Source organism: Grus americana, chromosome 14, assembly GCF_028858705.1.
Source record: "Grus americana isolate bGruAme1 chromosome 14, bGruAme1.mat, whole genome shotgun sequence".
Taxonomy (NCBI): Eukaryota; Metazoa; Chordata; class Aves; order Gruiformes; family Gruidae; genus Grus; species Grus americana.
In genome coordinates this window covers 10195502-10217029 of record NC_072865.1, presented here as the reverse complement: position 1 = coordinate 10217029, position 21528 = coordinate 10195502, and the positions used below count along the sequence as shown (strand labels likewise).

At 45.9% G+C, this 21528-nt stretch overlaps 1 protein-coding gene across 4 annotated transcripts in view; it reads right to left on the bottom strand.

The window, feature by feature from the left end:
* Positions 1-21528, bottom strand: part of NSD1 (nuclear receptor binding SET domain protein 1) — a 66091-nt gene that overhangs the window by 43164 nt on the left and 1399 nt on the right. For all 4 annotated transcript variants that reach the window (XM_054842107.1, XM_054842106.1, XM_054842108.1 and 1 more), the window contains exons 2-4: positions 20660-21357; positions 3929-4064; positions 922-1094 (exon numbers count right to left, since the gene is read on the bottom strand). In XM_054842107.1, coding sequence (XP_054698082.1) covers positions 922-1094; positions 3929-4064; positions 20660-21337 — 987 coding nt within the window. In that variant the 5' untranslated portion in view covers positions 21338-21357. The remainder of the gene's footprint in view (positions 1-921; positions 1095-3928; positions 4065-20659; positions 21358-21528) is intronic.

Sequence of the window (21528 nt, the reverse complement as noted above, 5' to 3'; positions counted from 1 at the left end):
GGGCTGGGCACACAAGGAGAGAAGTCCTAAGAGAAGAAACTGAACATGCCCTTGGAAAAGGAAAACCAAATGAAGGCATTGCAGATGGGGACTCACATCTGGAAGAGCACATTTAATCTGATGGTTTTGCACTAACATAGGTTAAGTACATAACTGCTAATAAACCTCTTGGAAAAAGAGAAAAAGAAAAACCAGACACCATTGCCTAGTATGACTATCTGCTCTCTTACAGTAACGCAGTAGCCTCTGTACTTCTTCAGCAATTCTAAAAAGTTAATTTCTCCAGTCACCTTCCTAAAGACATAGACCAGACCCCTGTGTCACATTACACTATACTGGCTACAACTGCTCAGGGCTGTTCTGTTTGGAAATGGAGATGATGCGATGAGCCACAAAACTCATTCCCACAGGCTCAATGACAAAGCGTTTTCCAAGTCAAATTATAAGTCCTAACAGGTTTCTATAAAGAGAATTACTGAAGCAGGACTAAAAACCCCACTGCTTTATCTCAGTCAGTGATCTAGCGAAGCATGCAACTCCACCTTGGCTTCAGATCAGCCAAAAGAGGCTGCCAGAGAGCACAGGAAGTTATTTAGAAGCACGCTGTAATAGACATCAGGAGAGGGCTGCGCCGCTGAATAGATCTCACACAGACAGAGACCCGACTCCTCTGCCTCTCAGAGCTCTCTAGGGCAATCAAAGCAGCAGGCCACACCCCGACATAAAAAAGAGCCTAGAAACTCCTGGCAGCTTATAAACTACACTCGTTGTAAGGACGCAAAGAACCACTTCCCTGGCCGTGTTGCTGCAGTCACTGCCACAGAAAAAAGCTGTCAAAGTGCAATTCCAGGCATAAAGGAATACTTTGTACTGCGCAGATTCAAAGAATCAAAAACATATTAGAGAAAACAGATCTTTCACCTTATGTTTGTAGCCTTTTTCCTTTTGCTTTCCTCTTCTCCGAAGAACAGGCAGCTCTTCAAACTGATGTCTTCCTTCAAAGAGGACAATAGCCTTCCCAGCAACCCAGGTTTTCTCTGAAGGTTCTCCTAAGGCATCCACATAGTACTCTCGGTACGGTCTCCGATTGGAAACTATTTTGAGAAATTTAACAGAATTAAACGCTGGCATATAACAGAATAAAGACACACAAAAAGAATCCTAGAAAGCAGTAACAACGTGCCAGTTCATTTTCAACTACTTTTTGCTTAATAACATTCCCTCATGAATGCCAGTTCTGGGTATTTCTAGTCAGAACTAAGGGAGACCCCTTTGATCTGTGCTGTCTGTGTTCTGTGTTGCTACTCTTGATTTCTGATTTTTTTTTTCTTACAAACAATTGATTAACAGGTCTAAGATGGGTCATCTCCCTAGAGCAAAGACTACAGTTTGGCTGCAATAAACATTGCAAAAACATCCAAATATTTTCTTCCTTGAGAGACACAACATACTAGGCAGGACATTTCTTTTTTGCTACTCCCTGATTAATGATTAAACAGTCCAGTCCACTTAACCATTGGGAAAAGGCAACAGTGTGCTGGAAACACCCAGAAATGACATCCTTCTGGATAGGATTTACTCATAAAGGTTGAACCTCCTCCACCATGATATATCTCATCTTTGTTCAATGCTTTGTTACCAAACTCTCATTTAGGACATAAAACATTAACAGCAGCATTTAAGTAAATACACACATGCACACACGCTGTACAAGGACTGGTGCAACACGACAAAATGTTTGTGCCCAAAGTATGGAGATACTCATTGCAACTAAAGTATAGAGCAAGAGAAGAAACTCAATCATAAGGGCACAATCAAAGATTTTTCAAAGGTGTTTTCTGTGCAAGAATGCTGAACAGACACAGTACAATTAAGAACTGAACTAGTACTGGGTGTACTGGTGAAAAAGGACAGGTTACAGGCATTGATTCTGACCAAGAGCACTGAGAGGATGACAAATAATGACCAGGGCAACATCAAACCAAGGGCAAAGGTGACAGACTTCATCCATCCCATTCACAGTACTGGGACTCAAGCCACCGAGCCTCAATCTTCCAGCTCCAAAAAAAATCTTCAAGTCAAGAGCTTGCTGAGAAAAGGCAAACTGCTTTAATCAAAAGACCACGCCTCAAACCCAAGAGCAGAAGAGGTTTTTGCACAAGTGATGAGTTTGAAGCAACCTGCCTTGTTTTGAAGGGCTCGTTCCCTTGGCAACAGGAGAGCCAAGGCAGGAGGACCACGCTTCCTAAAGTGCACACAGAGCCCCGGCAGCTGCCCCTGCCCAAAAGCGCCGGAGTTCAGATCCACCCGCTCTGCCACCGTGGCATCGGGGAGGGGAGATGAGCAGATTACATACAGCCACAACTGGAAAAGGACATTTTCCCCAGAGTTCTATTGGTTTAAACACTGATAAAACACAATGGGAGGGAGAATCTATCGTGTAGCTGGAGATCAGACCTTGCTGGAATTTGTTAATAGCATGTTTCCTCTCTGCAGAATTCCTTTAGTAGAGATCATCATACACAGGCTGAAAGAAGATTACTGGACAGCTATATACATTAAAATCTGTCCACAATTTTATGGGGGAAGACGTGGGGGGAGAATATACCTCTGGCATATCTTCCAGCAACATCTTTGACAGGAATTTGAGAGCTCGAAAGGGACTATTTAAAACAGCACATTCAGTATTTTCTAGAATCAGGATGGATGCTTCCCAAAGGATGAAGGGGAAGGTGGAGAAATAGCAAGTAAGACGACTACAGCAACAAGACTTGGGGATGACGTGAGCACAATGTAGGAAAAGCTACTTCATGTCTCTAGAGAAATAGCAGAGGGCTCTGAGCTGATGGCCACTGGAAAAAAAGTCTCCGTGTTCTCAGCGCTTAGTTCTTAGGCTGGCAAGGGCCACAAAACCTGGAGAGAAATACATCGGTGAGCAGCAGCCTCACCAGTCTACAGAGCTGTCAGTGGCACCAGTTCAAGGGGTTTCCAGTTGCCACAGAACAAAAAGAATCAGAAGGGGAAACTAGGAACAAATAAATAAGCCCTTCCATTTGTGGCAGTCTCCCCATAGCAGCTAGTATGATCCTAAAAGCACTGAGAGCCTTCAAATGAGCTGCAATTTCCAAACAATCACTTTCCCTCTGTTCTCTCCATCACTCACCTACATTTCTCTGCTTTGAGCTTGTAAGACTCCCTTCCTTCCTGGCTCTCCCCTATGTTCATGCACGCACAGCTCTCATTTCCCCCATCTCTTCCCCTCACACTCAGCTGGCTCTTAGTTTCTCTGACACACTATGCTCTAAACTTTCATGTACATGGCTCCATCTCCACATTTTTCCAGTATTTCCCCATAAACAGCCTCTTGCTTCCTTGTGCCAAACAAGACAAAAAAAAAAATTTCCCTTCCTCTCACACATTCCCACATCTTCAGGTATTCAGCAGCTACACTGCACTATCCCCCACCCTGCTTCTCAGCGTCTCCAGCCTCCTGTTCTCCAAGCCTAGCTGACTCTCCGTGTCTTCACACTCCAGGCTTCCCAGCTCTGCCTGCCCACCCGTTGCACGTCTCTGTCCTAACTTCCCTGATCCACCTCCTTTTTCTCTGCACACCTTTTTCGACCCTCTGCTCTTTCTTCTGCACTGCCCTGAGCTCAGCCCACCTATTCATCCTTCCTATACTCTGGGAAGAAAAGCCTACATGTGCAACAGCTATCTGTGCCACTTCCAGCAGCCTCAGTCCTGTCTTCCTCCTGTCACCTCCCTGATCTAGGTCTACTTTATAGATCCAGGTCTTCCACAGTAGAGTCTACTTCTTCATACCTTTCAAGGGCCACAAATGGGTTTGGGTTTTTTTTAGATTAATTAAAAACTGCAGCACCCTGCCATACACAACGCCTCCATTTTGTGGTCTGAGTAGATACAGTACCTTTCATTTTTGAGTGACAGTCCAGCACTGGGTCATGACAAATTGTGCATGGCCACCATGGGCGTCTGTTGAACTTGGCCCAAACAAGATCCCCAACTTCATACTTCACTGGAGTAGGTTTCTTCTTGGCTCGGATCTTTGGGGAAAAACCAGAACACAAGAAATCACTAAAGCTCCAGATGCTTTTAAAGAGATTTGCCTCCCCCCTGTGTGCAGATTACATCTGGCCACCAGAGACATTTACATTAAAAAGCAAGTCCTGATTTTACTTAGTGACTCCTACACCTTCAAAGAACACAATGGTTCTCCCCATTCTTCTGAAAGAACAAAACAATAAACCAGGGTTTGAGGGGGGGAGTTGTTATTTTTTAGTAAGGAACATGACCTCTGGTAAATGACTGCACTCAAACTTCACACAGTTGAGCAGGTAAATATTTGGAGTCACTACTAGCCACTAACACCAATTCGTTCATTTCAAAAGTTGCAGTGTACAGAAAAAGTAGTAGTAACAGACAATGAAATATTCCTGACTGGAAGGTGATGAGAACAGCAAATTAAGTGTTTATCACTTGCACCAAAAAAAAAAAAAAGTTGGTATGTACAAGCTAATAACTTCCCCACTTCTCAGATGTGCCCAGGAAAAAGCTTCACCATAAAGTATTTGAAACCAAAGGTAGGTACAATTAGAAAAAAAAAACCTGTTATGTCCTAATTTTTAGTTTACATGAGCAGAACTGCCATTGCTCTGCCCCAAAACTACAGAGCAGGAGAAAGGGAGCACAACAGCAGTCATCCCCTCTCTAGGAGACAGACACATGGGACTTCACCTGTCTGCAAAATCTGCTCCTGAGTATCAGCTCTGTAGAAAGAGACATCCAAACCCAGGGCTGTGCAGCCATCACGAGAACATCAAAATCTTTCAACACAAAAACCTAATGCTGCTTAATGCTATTTCTGCCTTGCTATCGAAGAGCAGAGAGCAGATCCCATGTTGTTTGCTACATACACACACTCTCAGGCTGGGCAGCAGGACCTTTGCCAAGAAGAGGATTCAGGAGCTTACCAGCGTCGTGACTAAATGAGCCAAGACGGGGTACAATAGGTTTTCACAGGATACAGGAGTCCCCGTGCCCAGCTGTGGGGTGTCCTGCCTGTTCACCAGCACCAGCCAACGCGTCCCAGGTGGGTTCAGCATTTTAAGAGCTGTAAAAAGTGCCGCGGGTATTATTCTTGTCAATAACCATCAGCAATGTGCTCCTCATTAAAGCTGTCATGGCACAAATACGCACCTTCTCTCTCACTTCACTTCTCTGTCCTGCTCACCACCCTTCCCCAGGCACGTCTCTTGCAATTCACAGTTAAACATCCTAGCAACTAAAATGCAACAGACCTCTCTAATAAAAGGTATATTCCACTTCAGGTGGAGTTTTATGGGTTTTCTTCATGTGGTTAAAGAAAATACAAAAGGATAAACTCCTCTGTTACATGAAAAAAAGAGTAGGTAATGATGTTACAGACTACATTGCTGAAATTCTTGCCACTCAGTCATCAAAAGCCATGTAATAACTTATCCCTGAGCAGAAGCACAGGAACAGGGAATGTGACAGAGCACCAGACAGGGGCCTGCAGACCCTCGCTCTGCCACTGCCCTGCTGCAGCCTTGGTGCCTCCACCACGCCACAGACACAGGCTTTCTGGAACAAAAATACCCAACCATGAGCACTGGAACCAGAGGTGCTGCCCTCGCTGGTGCTTTTTAAATGCGGATGGGCTTTCAGATACAAACCCCCTTTTTTTTGTTTCGTCTGTTTCCAGCTTGTGTTCTTCCTGTAAATGTAACTTTTCCCTTAAATTTATTTATTTATTTTAACACATTTTTCAATCCTAACTGATTATCTCAAACGCAGTGTGTAGTACACACACAATGGATGTACATCCTACTGACATTGGTAACCTGAGCACAGTCAGCTGAACGGAGCGAAGCAGTAAAACTGTACTGGAGATTTGCCAAAGCCTTTCACATTGATCCACCTGAGGGACGCCCACAACCCCTGCCTAGAGGCAAGTCTGCATTTAAATCAACTCTTCGTCACCCTCTAACACCCCACACAGGTGCCTGATGAAAACATAGCTTTCAAAAAACTATTCGGATAAAGCTTTAACAGTTACCTCTCTTTCCGCAGCTATTCTCATTCCCTGTCTGCTCTCTCCCTTCCCCAGCACCAGCAGCCAGATGTTTGCCTCATCACCACCCATCACAAAGGCCCCACCAGTGGGTGGAAGAGGCAGATCGGGAAGCACCATGTGCTGATGCCCGGAGGAAGAGACCTGAGACAGGACACAGTGCAGCAGGTCACTGTTTCGCACTATTTTCTCTCCACTCCCTCTAAATCCCCACCACGCAGCCAGAGATGCCTTTATGTTAAACACCACCACCACCCATCCCCCCCCCCCAAAAAAACCCAACAAAAAAACCCCCCAAAAACACTACCACCAAAACCAAACTTGCGGAGGAGCAAAAGCAGCAGTTACTATCATTTCCAGGTACAGCAAGTCTCTTCCTTTAAACTCTGCTGCGTGATGCCAGAATTACAGACCCCAAAGCATGTATTTGTTGGGTCAGAATACAATAAATTTCATTCCTATTACAATTAACATTTACTATGCCAAGATCAAACTGCTAATATATCCCTGATGGCCAAAAATTCAGCCCTGCAGTAATGGTGACTTTTCTGTGAGCTCGGGAAAGCCCAAGTTTTTTTTTTAAACACAATGAACTTCAGATGTAGTCCCTACATACAGTCAGACTACTGTTTAACTACAGAGCATGGAAATGTTCAAGTGTTTAAATAATAAGATAGCTTGTGAGCCACTGCATAGCAGGTAGGTACCAGGTTGTAACACCAGTGGAGATAACTGAAGACATTCAAAGCAGTAAGAGAGTGGTAAGTGAGGAAGGGGAGGACAGTGTCTTGTTCCATCAGTGAGCAAAATCATGGGTTTTGTATTGGTAGCTGTTCTCCTAAAGGGAGTGTAGTACTGTTGTCCCGGTTTCAGCTGAGATAAGAGTTAATTTGGTGCAGTGCTGTGTTTTGAATTTAGAATGAGAGTAACATTCATAGTACACACACTGATGTTTTTAGTTGTTGCTAGGTAGTTGTAGTGTCTACACTAAGTCAAGGACTTGTCAGCTTCTCATGCCCTGCCAGGTGCTCAATAAGTTGGGAGGGCACAGCCAGCACAGCTGACCCAGACTGGCCAAAGGGATATTCCATACCATGTAACATCATGCTTTGGATATAATTGGGGAAGCAAGCCGGGAGGTGGAATTGCTGCTCGGAAACAGACTGGGCATGAGGGTTTTTTTCCCCTTCCACATGTGGTGAGCAATTGCATTTGTGCATCACTTGTTTTTTATATATATTATTATTACTATTATTATTCTCTTTCTTTGTTATCCTATTAAACTGTCTTTATTTCAACCCATGAGGTTTTTTTTTCCCCCACCCCCTTGGTGGGGCAGGAGTGAGCAAGCAGCTGCGTGGCGCTCAGTTACTGGCTGGGGTTAAACTACAACCACTGTCTACTCTGTTATCAACTGTTTGGCATTAATTTGCTGTTCAGATGGGACAAACTGCAGCCTAAACTCTAGACAACACACAGTTATTCTGGATCACTTTGTGCTATTTTTGGAGAGAAGAATGTATCTTGTGGATGTTTTTAATCAAACTCTCTCCACCAACGCAAGACCCCAAATGACCACTGAGGAAGGCGTCACAAGCCAAGGTTCAACACTTCTACCTTGAAAGTCACCTCCTGAATTTGTACTATGCCTACTCTGCAATTCACTAAGTGAAATACCAAAAGTTGGTGCTCAGCTTCATGAGAAAAGAGGCTTTCTAATAGAAAGCAAGTACCTCTGCCCTCCTGAAATTTTCACCATAAGGCAAATATGAAACATATCAAGCAAAGAAAGCTTACATTTCTAAGTGATTTTATTATTGTACATGTACTGTCAGTCCTTGACTATCTTTCACCAATCTTCCTCCCTTTAAAATAACCACATCATTAAAAAGTGACAAAAATAACATTTATCCAATTCATTAATCTTGCCGGAAGAAGTGACACAAAGCACAAGTCAAAGACGCACCCCGTGGCTATCAGCATATGTGCGTCTTTCCTGCAGCACTGATCATCTCTGTGTAACGACGAGAGTGGTACTGTCAACTCCAGCGCAGCATGGCATGGCTGCAGACACCCCTGCGCCCCAACAGCATGACTGGGGACATGACCACCTTGGCAGGGCCACAGTAAGACCAAACTGCACACAAAGGAGCATGTGTGTGTGTATATATATATAGCTACAGGCCAAGATTTTCAATATCATGTACCCAAAGAGCCTAACTGTCCAGTCCAAGCACTGAGCTGCAGCCATTGTAGCCTTGCATGCTTCAGATTTAGACCTGCTTCAGAAAGCCATCACGGAAACGCTTGGCCAATAGTCCCATTATAGTTTTTTCCTGACTTAATTATAAACATGACATTATTCAATGAAGCAAGGGACAGAACATAGTTTTGGAGAAAGGCTGGGGGAGCAAAAGAGATTGTGTGCAATAAGGATAGAGAAAAGTGAGAAGGAAGCCACTGACCCCCAAGAATAATGGAGTGAGATCCTCCCAAGCCTGTTTCACCCAAGAAGTGGACAGAATCAAAGCCAAGGAAGAAACTAAAAGGAGAAGGCACATCCAAATGATAATTAAACCATACAGTATAAACAGTGACACTAACAGACTTTTCTGCTGAGCGTGCGGGCAGAAGTGCAGCAGATACCTGCCCAGGCCCTGCAGCAGGAGCCAGGGACATCTTGTAAGCAGATCTCCCCACACTAGTAGCTGCCAGCACATACAACAACTCTGCCCCAGAAGCTCCCAGTGCTCTCTTCAAACCTTCTCATTCCTGGGGCAGCGACTCTCGTGCTTCTCTCTGCAGCCCATCTACCCCTGGATTGTTTGCACACAAGCTGTTCCCAACACCTACTTCTTATTAGCTAGAACTGGAAGCCTGGTGAGGGTCAGTCCACTGTCTTCACCACCACCACCTTTTCTTCCTTTAAGTTCTATGATCACTATTTTTTTCCTGAACAGGATGAGATGACAAGGAGTTCACCTACTTCCTAAGAGCTATCAACCCATCCCCAGATATGGCTGAAGTGGCTGAAGATCAACAGCTCTTCGTAGCAGGAAAAAGAAAAAAAAAATCTAACAAAGCAAACTTGAGGGAGAGATGACATTTGAAGGCACCTGGATTAACCTAGGCCAAACAGTCTGCTTGAAGTAGTATCCACTAACATAACCAGCCACACAATTAGTGTCACAGGTTGGCCATGCCTAGGACATGACGCTCCTGACTCCTGCCATTTCACCATCACACAACAGGTTACTCACCCTCTACCCTTGCAAAGGTAGGGCAGCAACTGGGGCAAATTCTATCAAAAGCACTCCCAGAACTAGCCTGGAAGGGCATCGCTAAAGCTATCCCAAGAGTTTTCACGAGATGGTGCTTCCCTCCAGCTGAAGTTCAACCTTAGTGAGTTAACTTACAGTTTAAGACAAAGCAAAGCAGCTTCAACCTCAGCTTTCTGAGCTCAGGCTTATCCTTCTGCACAGCTCCTACCGTAGCAGGTCCAGATCCTTTAACTCTGGTCACAGACACGAAGCAGCTATGGCTGCAACTCTCGTACAGTGACTGCTGCCAACAGTCAAAGAGAGTTAAAAGAAAGACTCCAACCACTGTTCTGCTTTTACGGGTGGGAGGGTGGAAAGAAGCCTAAGTGATCCACCGTGCATTATTTCACTCAGCTCCTACACTCATGCACTGAGGAATGAACAAATACGGAAAGAAAGAAGACAGGACTTGGGAATTAATCTGTGCTTGTGAATATTGCATGGAAAGATAAAAATGAGATGAGAATAAGAACAACACTGAAGTCAAGAATGGAAATAACTGCTTGTGATGAAAGCCAAAAAATAAATTCTCATTAGCAAAGTTTTAAAGAACCTTTTCTGGAATCAAACCCAAATCGGTAAAAAAAACCCCAAACCCTGCAAAATAGAAAGAAAATTAAATTATATCTACTTCACAGCTTAAGAAGTATTTGAAGCCAAGCAAAAAGAGGTCAAAGTTTCCCCCGTACAAAGTAGCATTCCAAAGCATGAGAGTTTTAAGCCTTTACAGAGAGGCTGCAATGCTGAACCTGCGCTCGTACGGGCAGAGCAGCAGCCCTCTGCGCTCCTCTACGAGAAAGCTTATGGCAATAAATCCCTGCAGAGGGAAAGGGGTACGCCCAACTGGAGTATGTAAAAAAACCCACCCAAACCACAACACCTGCATGGCGTAGCTCCTGAAACCATCACCACACTCACCAGAAGTATCATCACACTGGCGCTTAACTTCACACCAAGCTTCAAGTCAAACACGGGAGTCAGCAAAGCTTGCTGGAAACCCACAGGCAGCCTGCGCTGCTGGGGACCAGGGGACATGCTCTTTGTCCCCCCACTGCTCCAGTCTTCCTTAGGCTTCAGCACTGCAGCGAAAAGTAAACAGATGTCTGACCTACATTCGTTTCTGAAAAATTATACTACCTCTTATCTGGGACCACTATCACACAGAAGTGTTAAATACTCACTAAATATTCACTAGCAAAAAATACAGCAGAGATTATGATACAAGCCAAACTTCTGTTATCTACATGCTTGTGAATATTTGTTGTCTTTGGCTAGTGTTTAGTACCCTTTTTCCAGGATGTGGAGCCTACAAATGCAAAGGGTGCTACATACGTACAAACTACCGTGAAAGGTTAAAATAAGAGAGCTGATTGTACTGCATTGGGTAATTCATACATCCTGAAGCACTCCTATCAAGTTCAGGAGTTATAAACATATGGATTTTAAATAAAGAACACACTGATGTGAGAACACCAAGTCTCAGACACCAAGATAACTGGTTAACAGCATCCCTGTTTCACTTTCTTAATGGAGATAATTTTCCTTATGGATTGGATGGAACAGCAGTGCAATAGAAAGCTCTGGCATTCCAGCATCCTAATAACCAGAAATGCACCTGACAGCAGGATTTGAGGAAGGCAGGAGGAAGAATTGGGAGACAAGGGGTACGATCTCACCCAGATCCCCAGTAGAGAGAAATCCAGACACATAAACATATAGTAGATTTCAAACCGTTGCCAGGAGCCTGAAACAGAGGAAAAACTCTCACACTTGCTTATCTGCATACATTTTAAATGATAAACCAAGTTCTCTTTAAATCTGACTCTCTTAATCAGCACTAATTGTTTCAAGTAAGAGAGGAAGCACAGGCATTGCCAGAATTTTGCTAAGTCTCACAAAGAACAAATATCAACAACTATCATCTTATGTCAGAGAACTAACAAAAAACCCCAAACTGAAAACAGGTCATCAGATCTGCCCCCTTTTCAGCCTTACTTTTGTGCTCCTTTACATTATCAAACAAATTGTTCACAAGCAAGACATCTGATAAACACAATGTTCGTTTTCAGAAATGAAGTTTCTAAATCCATGAAATGAAAACCAGATTCAAACTCCGCAAAACGAAACTTGGCTATTCTAATTTATACATATAAACCGTATCCATTACAGCTTAAGCTGTAACCAGAATGAAGCAGTACTAGAAAATAACATGTACACACAGTGCAAAAAGTGAATATTGTATTAGAACCTTAACAGCTAAAAATTTGGAGTTTGAGTTGATTTAAATGTGTAACTACTAACACTTGCTTGTTGATTGTTTTGTTGTTTGGGTGTTGGGTTTTTTAATTCCATGGGCTTCTTTAAAAGCAACAAACATTTAACTGGGGCTTGCAAATTTGATCTTCTGCAGAAATTATGATTCACCCACAGGAGAAGGAGGTACGATCCCACTTTGTTAGTCCAAATGAAAGATGCCACTTACTCAAGACTGTAACCTCCTCAAAATGAGGTGGTATTCAGCATGCATATCCCCCCTGCCCAACTGAACCAGTTTTCCAAAACAACAGTAACAAAAAGGTCCTGTTCACATAAAATTAAGTTTTAATTTGCATTTAAAATTTCAACTGCTTTTGCTGAATCCCTACTAAAAATGAAATCAGAATTTCTGTACACAAGCAGTGCAATAAACTTATCTTGTGCTTATTTATTACTTGATACCTGCACTTAGAGCCATACCCTGAGGAAGGTTCATGCTTCCATCATCAGGTCCTGCAAACTTACATTTCAGAGAGGCTTCCTAACCTTTATGGTATAAATCCAGCTTCCTAAACAGACTCATGAGCATACTGAGTTATGGACAACCAAGTAAAATTAAGAGGAATTTTACTTGTTTCACTGCTGCTATTTAGAAATCTGTGTGCAGTCATCACATTAGCCAGAATAGTAAGAACTCTGAACAGGTGCTTAGGAAAACCAACCAAGTAACTTCAGGGTAAGTGGAGAAACTATTAAAAGGGAGATAATCACCCTGCTCCTCGCCCTTCTCACATTAGGCAACAGGCAGGTTTCTATCTTTCCACCAACTGTGGGAGGGAAAGTCATGAATATGCTCCTCCGAAACAAGAACACAGAAGCTTCAAGCAGAGCTCAGGGTAAGAGTCTTGCTGGACGGTCAGCCCTGGAGGCCCTACAGGAGCTGGAAAAAAGTAGCTGGAGGTTTCCAGTGTGCTGAGGTATCTCTGTGCAAGGAATTCGCCATTCACTTTTCCCTAAAAAATACCAAACCAAAAGGCACCCCATCCTTTGGCTAGTGTGGAACAGTGTTGGATTGCTCTATCCAACTCAACACTTCTGGTTTCTCACACACAAAAGTAAAATTCTGCATGTCTGAAAGTGAAAAATGAGTCCCCTATACATTATTTCCAATGAATGTCTGAAAGTTAATACAACTTACACTGCTATTTTATTACCTATAAAACTTTTTTTTCTGAAGATGACAGCAGTGGTCCAATACCAACCCACAGAACAAGTTCCCTATCAAGAATTCACACAAACAAAGCTTTGCTTGGCAACCCTACCTGCTGCTCCCTACCCCAGCACTCCACCCACGAGGAAGAAGATGGAGAAGGACATGGGGAAGCCTCCAGGACTGGAGACAGCTACCCTTTCCCTGTGGTTCAGCCACCGACAGCATTTCCGAACAACTCCCTTCCCCGACGCCACGCATATCATAAGCAGTGCCCCTTCCACCTGCAGACCTGCTGCTTCGCACAGAGCCATGGCAGCAACTCGGCCCTGAAGAGGCAGCAGGCAGATGTTGCTGGCTGCTCAACAAGCCATTTGTTTGTGGATTGTGCAACTCCGTCACTGCCAAGGCTACAACCAAACCAGGCAACGAGCTGAGTGGGTCAACTTAGTACAGACCTGCTGCTTGGGCTGTGCTAGAGACAGAAGTGAAGGTGCCCGGCCAGGGACAGCCTGCCCTTACAAGTGCTGTGAAAGAGAGAAGATACACAAGAACTTTCCTCCCAATTTCTTTTTGTCATTCCTCCAAAGACCTGGGTGAGATAAATCTTGATGCAATTTTAATGGTAACCACAGAAAGTCAGCATGTCAACTTTAACAAGTGCTTTTCCATCCCTCAATAGAGGCAAAGCACACTGCTGAAATCCCTTCCTGGCTTCATCAATGCTTTTGGACATACGAGAGATGGATGTGCACCAAGTCAATCTTTACTCTGTTGTACATTTAATCACTGCTGCAAAGCTACTGCGAGTAGCCACACTGAAACCAGGTGCCTGCCAGGGGTGTCAGCCTCTGCCTTCAACACAGCAGCATCTTCCCCTCTCCTGGGCACTGGAGTTGGGAGCTCAGATCAGCCAAAGCAATGACTGTGCTCCTACCCAGTGCTGAACCAGTGGGATGCCCAGCTCTCTACCTTCCAGTCTGCCTCTGCACAGCACCACAACTCTGCAGGCAGGCCAAGCTCCTTTGTGCCACCGTTCAGCTCCCTTGCTGCAGCTACCTGCTGGGAGGAACACAACATGTTCCTGAGGGAGCCCCAACACCCACCTATGCCTTGCACGTGTCCTTGGTAACACTCCTGCTGGCACCCCAGGTCCTGCACCACTGGCAAAGGTTGCAAACTTAGCAAGGAGGCCCCTGTAAATCCCAGACACAACTGCAAGGACTACACTAAAGTATCTCCAAACCTGAAAAGCACAAGACACTACCTGCGCCTGAATCTGACCTCCCCACAGGATAAACCATGAACAGCTCTTTGCAGCCCTCCCCACAGAGCAGTGGTATGTCAAGGCCAGTGACCAGTCACAGCCCTGCCCCACAGCGCACCGAAAAGCTCTAAACCCTCTGCACTAGCACCAAGCCATTTCTTTGATGTCACCACACCTTGCATTTCCAACGCCAGCTTGACCTTAACCCATAACACCGCACTCATGCAAATGCACCCAAAGGTAACATTTAAACTTCCAGTAACTATTTCAGCAAAGCAAACTGCAACTTTTATCAAGCATTCTTGCAACACTCCACAAGCAGCAAGTCAGGCAGGGATGGCACCCCTGCCTGCTCCAGCAGCGACCCACTGCAGAAATGCAACATTACATTTGGCTTAACACAAAATTCACAGAGGTCAGACACTGCAACTAACATTTGCAGCATGTTCTGTAACTCAGCACTTTGCAAACTTATGGTTGCAGAAAAATACTCTGATGCCATGAAATTATATGAAAGCAAGCAAAGTTTGTTGATAGGTCTAAATTCATTAGAGAAGAGTCTGCACCTGGGAAGCGTTTAGGGGTCCACAAATCCACAGTTTGAAAACTGCTGCTCTAATTCAAAGCAGACTTTCTTACAGACCTTTTCCACCCATTAACTTGGAAATCCTGGCAATGCCTTAACCACCATAAAGGATTTAACTCCCATTTTACTGAGCAAAGACTGCATTGCATGGCACAGATGGCTCCGTGCAGACAGAACAAAACATAGGTCATATTTTCCTGGTATTAAAAACGGCATTAACTTGATTTAAAAACAAAAAAACAACTCCCAGGACAAACCCTCCCTGCTAGGATTGAGTTTCCTTCTTCAGGTGTTTCTATTCCCTGTGCCTTTCTAAATGCCAGAGCAAATAACTGAAAAAAAAAAATCAAAATTACTATATACAAGCAGCTGTCAGTCACAGGCAAGAAAAACAGAACTATATGCTAAGCAACTAGACTGAAAGTTGATCATCACCAATAATACTGGGTTTTGAGTTAAGATTGTCTTTTTAAGAAACTGTCTCAATTATAACTCAGAAAAAGCCACTTTTTTTCTTGAGGCTCGATTAGCTTGTTAATCATATTCAGAGTTGACATCTCTTCAGTGAGCTACAGATTTGTTCAGTTAACATGGGAAAATTAAAAAAAACTAGTAATTGTTACACATCATGCAGTTTAACCCCACTTTTGGGAACAAGGGGCAATGAGGTGCAACAAGAAGCTGCTATACTGCAAGAGACAATCAACAAATCCCTAACTTCATGCAAAACAGAAATATGTTGCCCTGAAGTCAAACACTACCACTACAGCATCAAACCCAGCCACTACCATTGATTTTAGCAAGGGCTTAGAAGAAACTGTAACAGCAGAGCTAGAATCATTGTATCCTCAACAATGTGAGATTTGCTTGGTGGGGGGAGGAGAGGTTCGAGTTCTGGGAGATGCACTTCTCCAGTAGAGATCACCAGTAAGTAAACACAAAGACAGCAGAGGCAGCAGGCCTTGAGAGGCAGCATGCATCCTAAAAAAGCACCTGTAAAAGATTTTTTTTTTGCTACTGTTGGCTGTTTTTTCCTGTAACAGTAGCAGGCGATGTAGTAAGCATGCCACACCGCATAGAGCAGAACTTCACTGCCGAATAGCTGAGTGAAGCCTACACTCCTCTGGCAGCAATCTTCTGTAGAGACTTGAAGTATTTATGACTGCGTATGTTAACCAGGACATCGCTTGAACAAAGTCTCTCTTACCCAAGCTTTAAAAAGAAGTTTTAAATATAGAAAGCAGAAACAACAGAGAGATTTCTGCCATTATATTCAGCAAACCCTCACCTTCAAGGCTGTCCAATCTGCAAGAAAATAACTCTGGTTTTGCTATTTGCACACAGACACGTTCAGTTTCAGAGCACTGCACAGCCCCACATGAACTGCGAAGGCATCGATTATTCAAACTTCACACCACAGGTAGCCAGAAGATCCATATTTACTAGAGAAACCACGTTATTTTCTGTAACATCACATACACAAACAGATAATTCGCACCTAATCAGCAATACGAGATTAGAGAACAAACACAAATGAAGCAAGGGGAGTAAGAGCAATCACAGACAAATGCTAGAATAAATACTTCCAGGATACAATCCACTGTGCAGGAGAGCTCTAGATCCTACAGACTGTTCAAAAAACTGCTGTCACTCAAAGCGAGCTGCTCCTCACACCTAGGGTACACTGTCCTGCTGGGGCAGCATCTCAACACCCACCCACTCGCTCCACCATGACAAAGAGGTGATGCAGTGCCATCACATCATGAAAGTACCAAAGTCATTAAAGACCTCAAAAATTTATGGTCGAGCAGTAGCACAGTGCTCTAACTGTGGAAACATCCATTCTTCTAAATGCCCACCACAACTGAAGTCCTTTACAGTTAAGTTCAGAACTATTTGGGACATGAGCGCAGTTCAGTACAGGGGCTCAGTGGATGCCAGCAGACTGCACAGCCAGGTGAGATCCAGCTATGTGCTCTTTTCTGAGAAAAAAATAAGGTCTTCCCAACAGTGTAAATTTTAGTGGCAAAGAGGGGTGTGTGCAAGATCAGATGCACAGGGACAGTAGCACACCAAGAGCCTGTTCTCACTGAGTGCACTGACAGCCAAACGGAATTAATCTCCCCACCAGGAGGATGTCAACTGACCAAGGAAATTTATGTTCCCTGCTCAAACAAACCACTGACATGCCTATTGTATCTCAGGGATATAATGTTACCAGTAGTTAGTTACACCTCAAATCAACAGTCTGTAGTAGGAGATTCTTTCAGAAATGTTTACAGGAGTAACAAGTATCACGTGGTGTTGGTTCCTTTATTTTATTTTTAGCGAAGAGAGAAATGGCACTAGACATGTCAGTTAATAAATTAAGAACCAGAGTAACTCTCACACAGGGACACAAATACTTTATAACGAGAATACTCTCCCACAGCTGCAGGTTGCAACAGAACTCTGAAGTTCATCACAGATTAATTCTAGGCTTAAAGAGAGGACTTTGCTGACTTTCAGTACTTTTAACACATTGCATACAGTGTGGTTCTGGTAAAGCAAAAACCTTCCAGGAGCCCTACACACATGCCCTACTCATTCCTTACATAGAGCTACTGGAAGCAGACATTCTTAGTGATGAAAGATCTGGCTCTGGATTTCCCTGCACCTCATTTCCTCACTGCCATTACCCGAACATCACACTCCTACAGAGCAGAGCTGGACAACAAGGAAATAGCATGAAAAGAATGAAAAGCAACATTGAGCGAGTGCCTCATGCAAGCTCTGCACATCCTGCAGCCTTAAGCTATCAGGGTCCCATGGAAAAAACAGCTTGTGAACGCATAACCCATGATTGTACGCCACGTAACACACACGCACCAAGAGCGGCACATGTTCACTTGAATACAAGATTTCTCTGCTTTCAAGTGCTCAACCCTGCAAACCAAATGACTCTAACATACTTTGTGGGTAGCAATCAAAAATCAAAAACTGGCAAAGCGAGAGCCAAGTTTGCTCCCTCCAACTCCACAAAATGTTGTCCTCTACAACTTGCAAAGGCTGGGAAAATGCTAAAGACAAGCTCATGTAAGGAACAAACAGAGAAGTTAAAAAATGACCATCCCTTTCAATTTTAATGGCAATAACCCAACATTAACACCATGTACGCAAGGAAGTAAGCCAGCAGCTGCCAGTAGTCACTGTATCATTGCTTCTGGAGCAGAAAAAAGAGGCCCAAGAAACACTGCTATGATTTCTCTCCAACACAGAATCAGTCAGTAGCTGCTGGAGAGCTTCAGTCAACCTTAACTAAGATTAACTCAACACTTAAAATAACTTCCGCTTCAGAATATGCACATCCTTCTTTACAAATGAATGCTACCTGACCAACCTCTCCTCTGTTTGGGGCAATGTTTGAGTGCAGCGGATGCCAGGGCTATTAACAAATCCCCATGCAAAACAATACTGGCCGCCACCACCACCTACCCAGAGGCATTACTTAAATGCTAGACTTTGCATCTTAGTAAAGGCAAACCAAATGCCCGCCCTTCTGCTGGAAGCACTCTTGACATTTTGGAAATTAGTCTTTTCAAAGTGAAAGATTCAAAGCTTGCAAGGCGCAGACGACAGAGATCCAGAGATACATGCACACTTTCCTCTTGGCAAAACAGGAAGTTTGAGCAGCAGTGGGCACTCTCAAAGCTGTGAGCTTCAAGAACAAAAGCTCTGAGAAAGTCCTGCTTTAAGGTGGAGGAGCTCCATCATCAGGCTAGGTAAAAGGGATTATCTGAAAGGGCAGCCCAGCTATGACAAGTCACCCTAAAAATACCACAAACACCCAGGAGGTCTTCAGTGCTATTTTTAGGGATTTTTTTGTTTAAGTTTTAGTGGGTTCTCAAAAAAGTTGATTCCAGTTACCTGAATACAAGTGAGACAAGAATTAAATGCCTACACAAACACAGGAGCTGAGGAGCAAGCCTGATTATTTCTAGCTATCATGTCATGTTCAACAATGAAAAGATTTTAACTGTCTCACTGGTAACAGGGCACAAAGAAAAATCCCTCATAAGCAGCAGGGCTAAAGTGAAGGACCACTCAGACAACTTACACTTACTAAAGGAAGAAAGCAAAACTCAAGGAGGGAAGGATCCCAGACTGTCTAAAAAATGCTTTCCTTCTATTTTTTTTCTGAGCGCAGCTATGCTTTTGAGTCACCAGAACAATTCAGCAAGGTTAATGTCGTACTAAAGCAGACAGGAAGGCAGTTTTACTGAAAAGTCAACCCCTTGTTGCATATTCAAATAACAGGCTCAATCACTAAGACAGTTTTGTCACCGTACAAGCTGCAGTTCTGTGGAGCACGTTGTAAAGCCACTGAAAGCCACTGATAGCAGAGGCAAGTGTTGTGAAAGTACCTCTGCTAGCTTCTGTTTACAAAGTGAGACCCTCCCACAACCGCATCACTGAGCACATGTCTGCTGAGAGATCCCCGCTTTGCTCTGCAAAACAAAGCTAAGTATATGCACAAACCTCAGACCAACAGCAGCCTCTTACCCCCGAAGACTAAAGACTTGAGTCTCCACAAAGAGACAGATTCTTCCCAAGGAACACTCAAGAGGATCCACAATCCAGAACCAGAGCTGAGCCTAATCGTGCCACAAATTAAGCCGCTGTCAGCATCTTCCTGAAATCGCCCCTTCCGTGAGCAACCTGCGACAAGTGCTCCCCCACCTCCCAGGGCACACAGCAGGAATGCTGCATGTTCCCAAATGAACACGGGTGAAAGCAAGGATTTCTCCCTAAATGCTGCATGCCCCAGTAGCATCTGTCCAGCATCAGTGACTACACTGAAATTAAAGAGACCAAGATGGTTTCGGTGTCAGTGTTGTCACGTGAGTTAATTTCCACACCCTGTATCAGGTAATAATTAAAACTCAAAGTATCCTCGAGTGAAGTGCCTTAAGTTTACAAAAACATATTTAAGAAATACTTAAAAATACCAAAGAACTGCAGGAAATACACATACATAACTGCAAATAAAAAAATCATGCTGAAAACCATCCAAAAATTACAGTTGTATTCAAAAGCACATTAAACAAAAAAGTTAGGTGCATCTAACTCCTTCCAGAACTCTTAAGAGCTCAATCAGTTTTGCTTCTTATTAAGCACATTAGAAAACAAACTGAAGGAATTTGTGAGTGTGGAGTGAAATTAGGAGAAAGAAAGAAAAAAAAAAAAAAGCCTGAATAACGGGCAAGGTTTCCTGCCGGTGAGGTCTGTCAGGCCATGACACAGCCCTTGCCTGGCCACCGCCAAAGTCTCACAGCTTGGGTACCACAAGCCAGGCCAGACAAAGAGAAGCCGTCTGACAGCGTTAAAGCCGGAGCAGGCAAGGAGAAGGGAAAGCTCTCCCTTCCTGCCCTTATCTCCAGTATGTCAAAAAAAAAAAAACAACACCCAACCAAACCCCAAACCCACCAGCATGTAACGGGGGAAAAAAAAAACCAAACTCCACTGCAACTTCGCAGCGATCCACTGTTCGCAGGCGGAGAGATGGTGCCTCTCACTGCTGAGGGGTGAAGAGGGAGCGGGGGAGCGCGGCTGCCGGGACACAGGTGCGCGGCAGAGCCCGGTGACAGCCCGCGCTGGCAGGCGAACCCCGGCCATGGCAGCCCTGAGCGGGTCCCGACCGCGGGCTGGGGACGGCCGCAGCGCACCCCCGAGGCCAGCAGCCTCCCCCTCGGCAGGGTCCCCTCGGCAAGATGGCTGCCCGCCCTCGAGGGTGCCGGCTGCGAGGGCGCCCGGCCCTGCCCCGCCGCACCGCGCCTCGCCGGCCTCCGCCGCAAAATGGCAGCGGCCGCGGCCCCCCGCCCGACGTCCCCCCGTCGTCGTCCCCCGCCCAAGCCCCGCCGGTGCTTACGAGCTGCAGGGCCGCCGCCGCAGAGGTGGCGGAAGGCTCCGGCTTCCCTCCAGGGCCGCCGTCCGGCACCGTAGTCGGCACCGGCTCGGCCGGCTGCAAGCGGGGCGGCGGCGGGCTGGCGGGGCCCTGCTGCGGCCCGGGGCAGCCGCGGCTCCGGTCCCGCGAGCCGGCTTCGGCCGCCTCCTCCTCCTCCCCGTCCGCCGCTGCCTCCTCCTCCTCCTCTTCGTCGTCGTCGTCGTCCTCCTCCTCCTCTGGCGTCTCGGCGCCCTCCTCCTCCACCACCACCTCCCCGCCGTCCCGCAGGAGCAGGGGGAAGGCCAAGGCCCCGCGGGGCGCGTCGGCCGCCGGGCCGGGTCCGTCGACGCCGGCCGCCGGGTCCTGCGCCGCGGGGAGGCGGGGGGGCGGCGAACCGGGGTCGGGCAGGGCCTCAACGCCATCGGCGGCGCCGCCGAGGTACTCGGCGTTGATCATGGAGGCCAGGTCCTGCAGCCGGCGCAGCGGGATGTAGCAGGACGAGGGGTCCTGGCTGTAGACGGGCTTGGCGGCGGCCAGCTGCATGGCGGGCGGCTCGGGGCCGTGGCTCTCGCCGAACGGGCCGCCCTTGGCCTCGGCGGCCGCCAGCGAGGTGCCGAAGGGGACGAGGCAGCTGCGGCGGCTCACTTCGCAGGCCTGCTCCATGCCGGGCCGCGGGCATCCACCTGCGGGCACAGCACAATGGGGTCAGCCCGGCCGTGGCCGCCGCCGCAAAATGGCAGCCGCGCCCGGGGGCCCGACTCCGCTCCACCGAGCCCCGCGCGGGCCGACGCCGCCGTCGCCGCGCTAGGCCCAGGCCGCGGCTCGCCGCCCGGCACGACACGACTCGCCTCGGG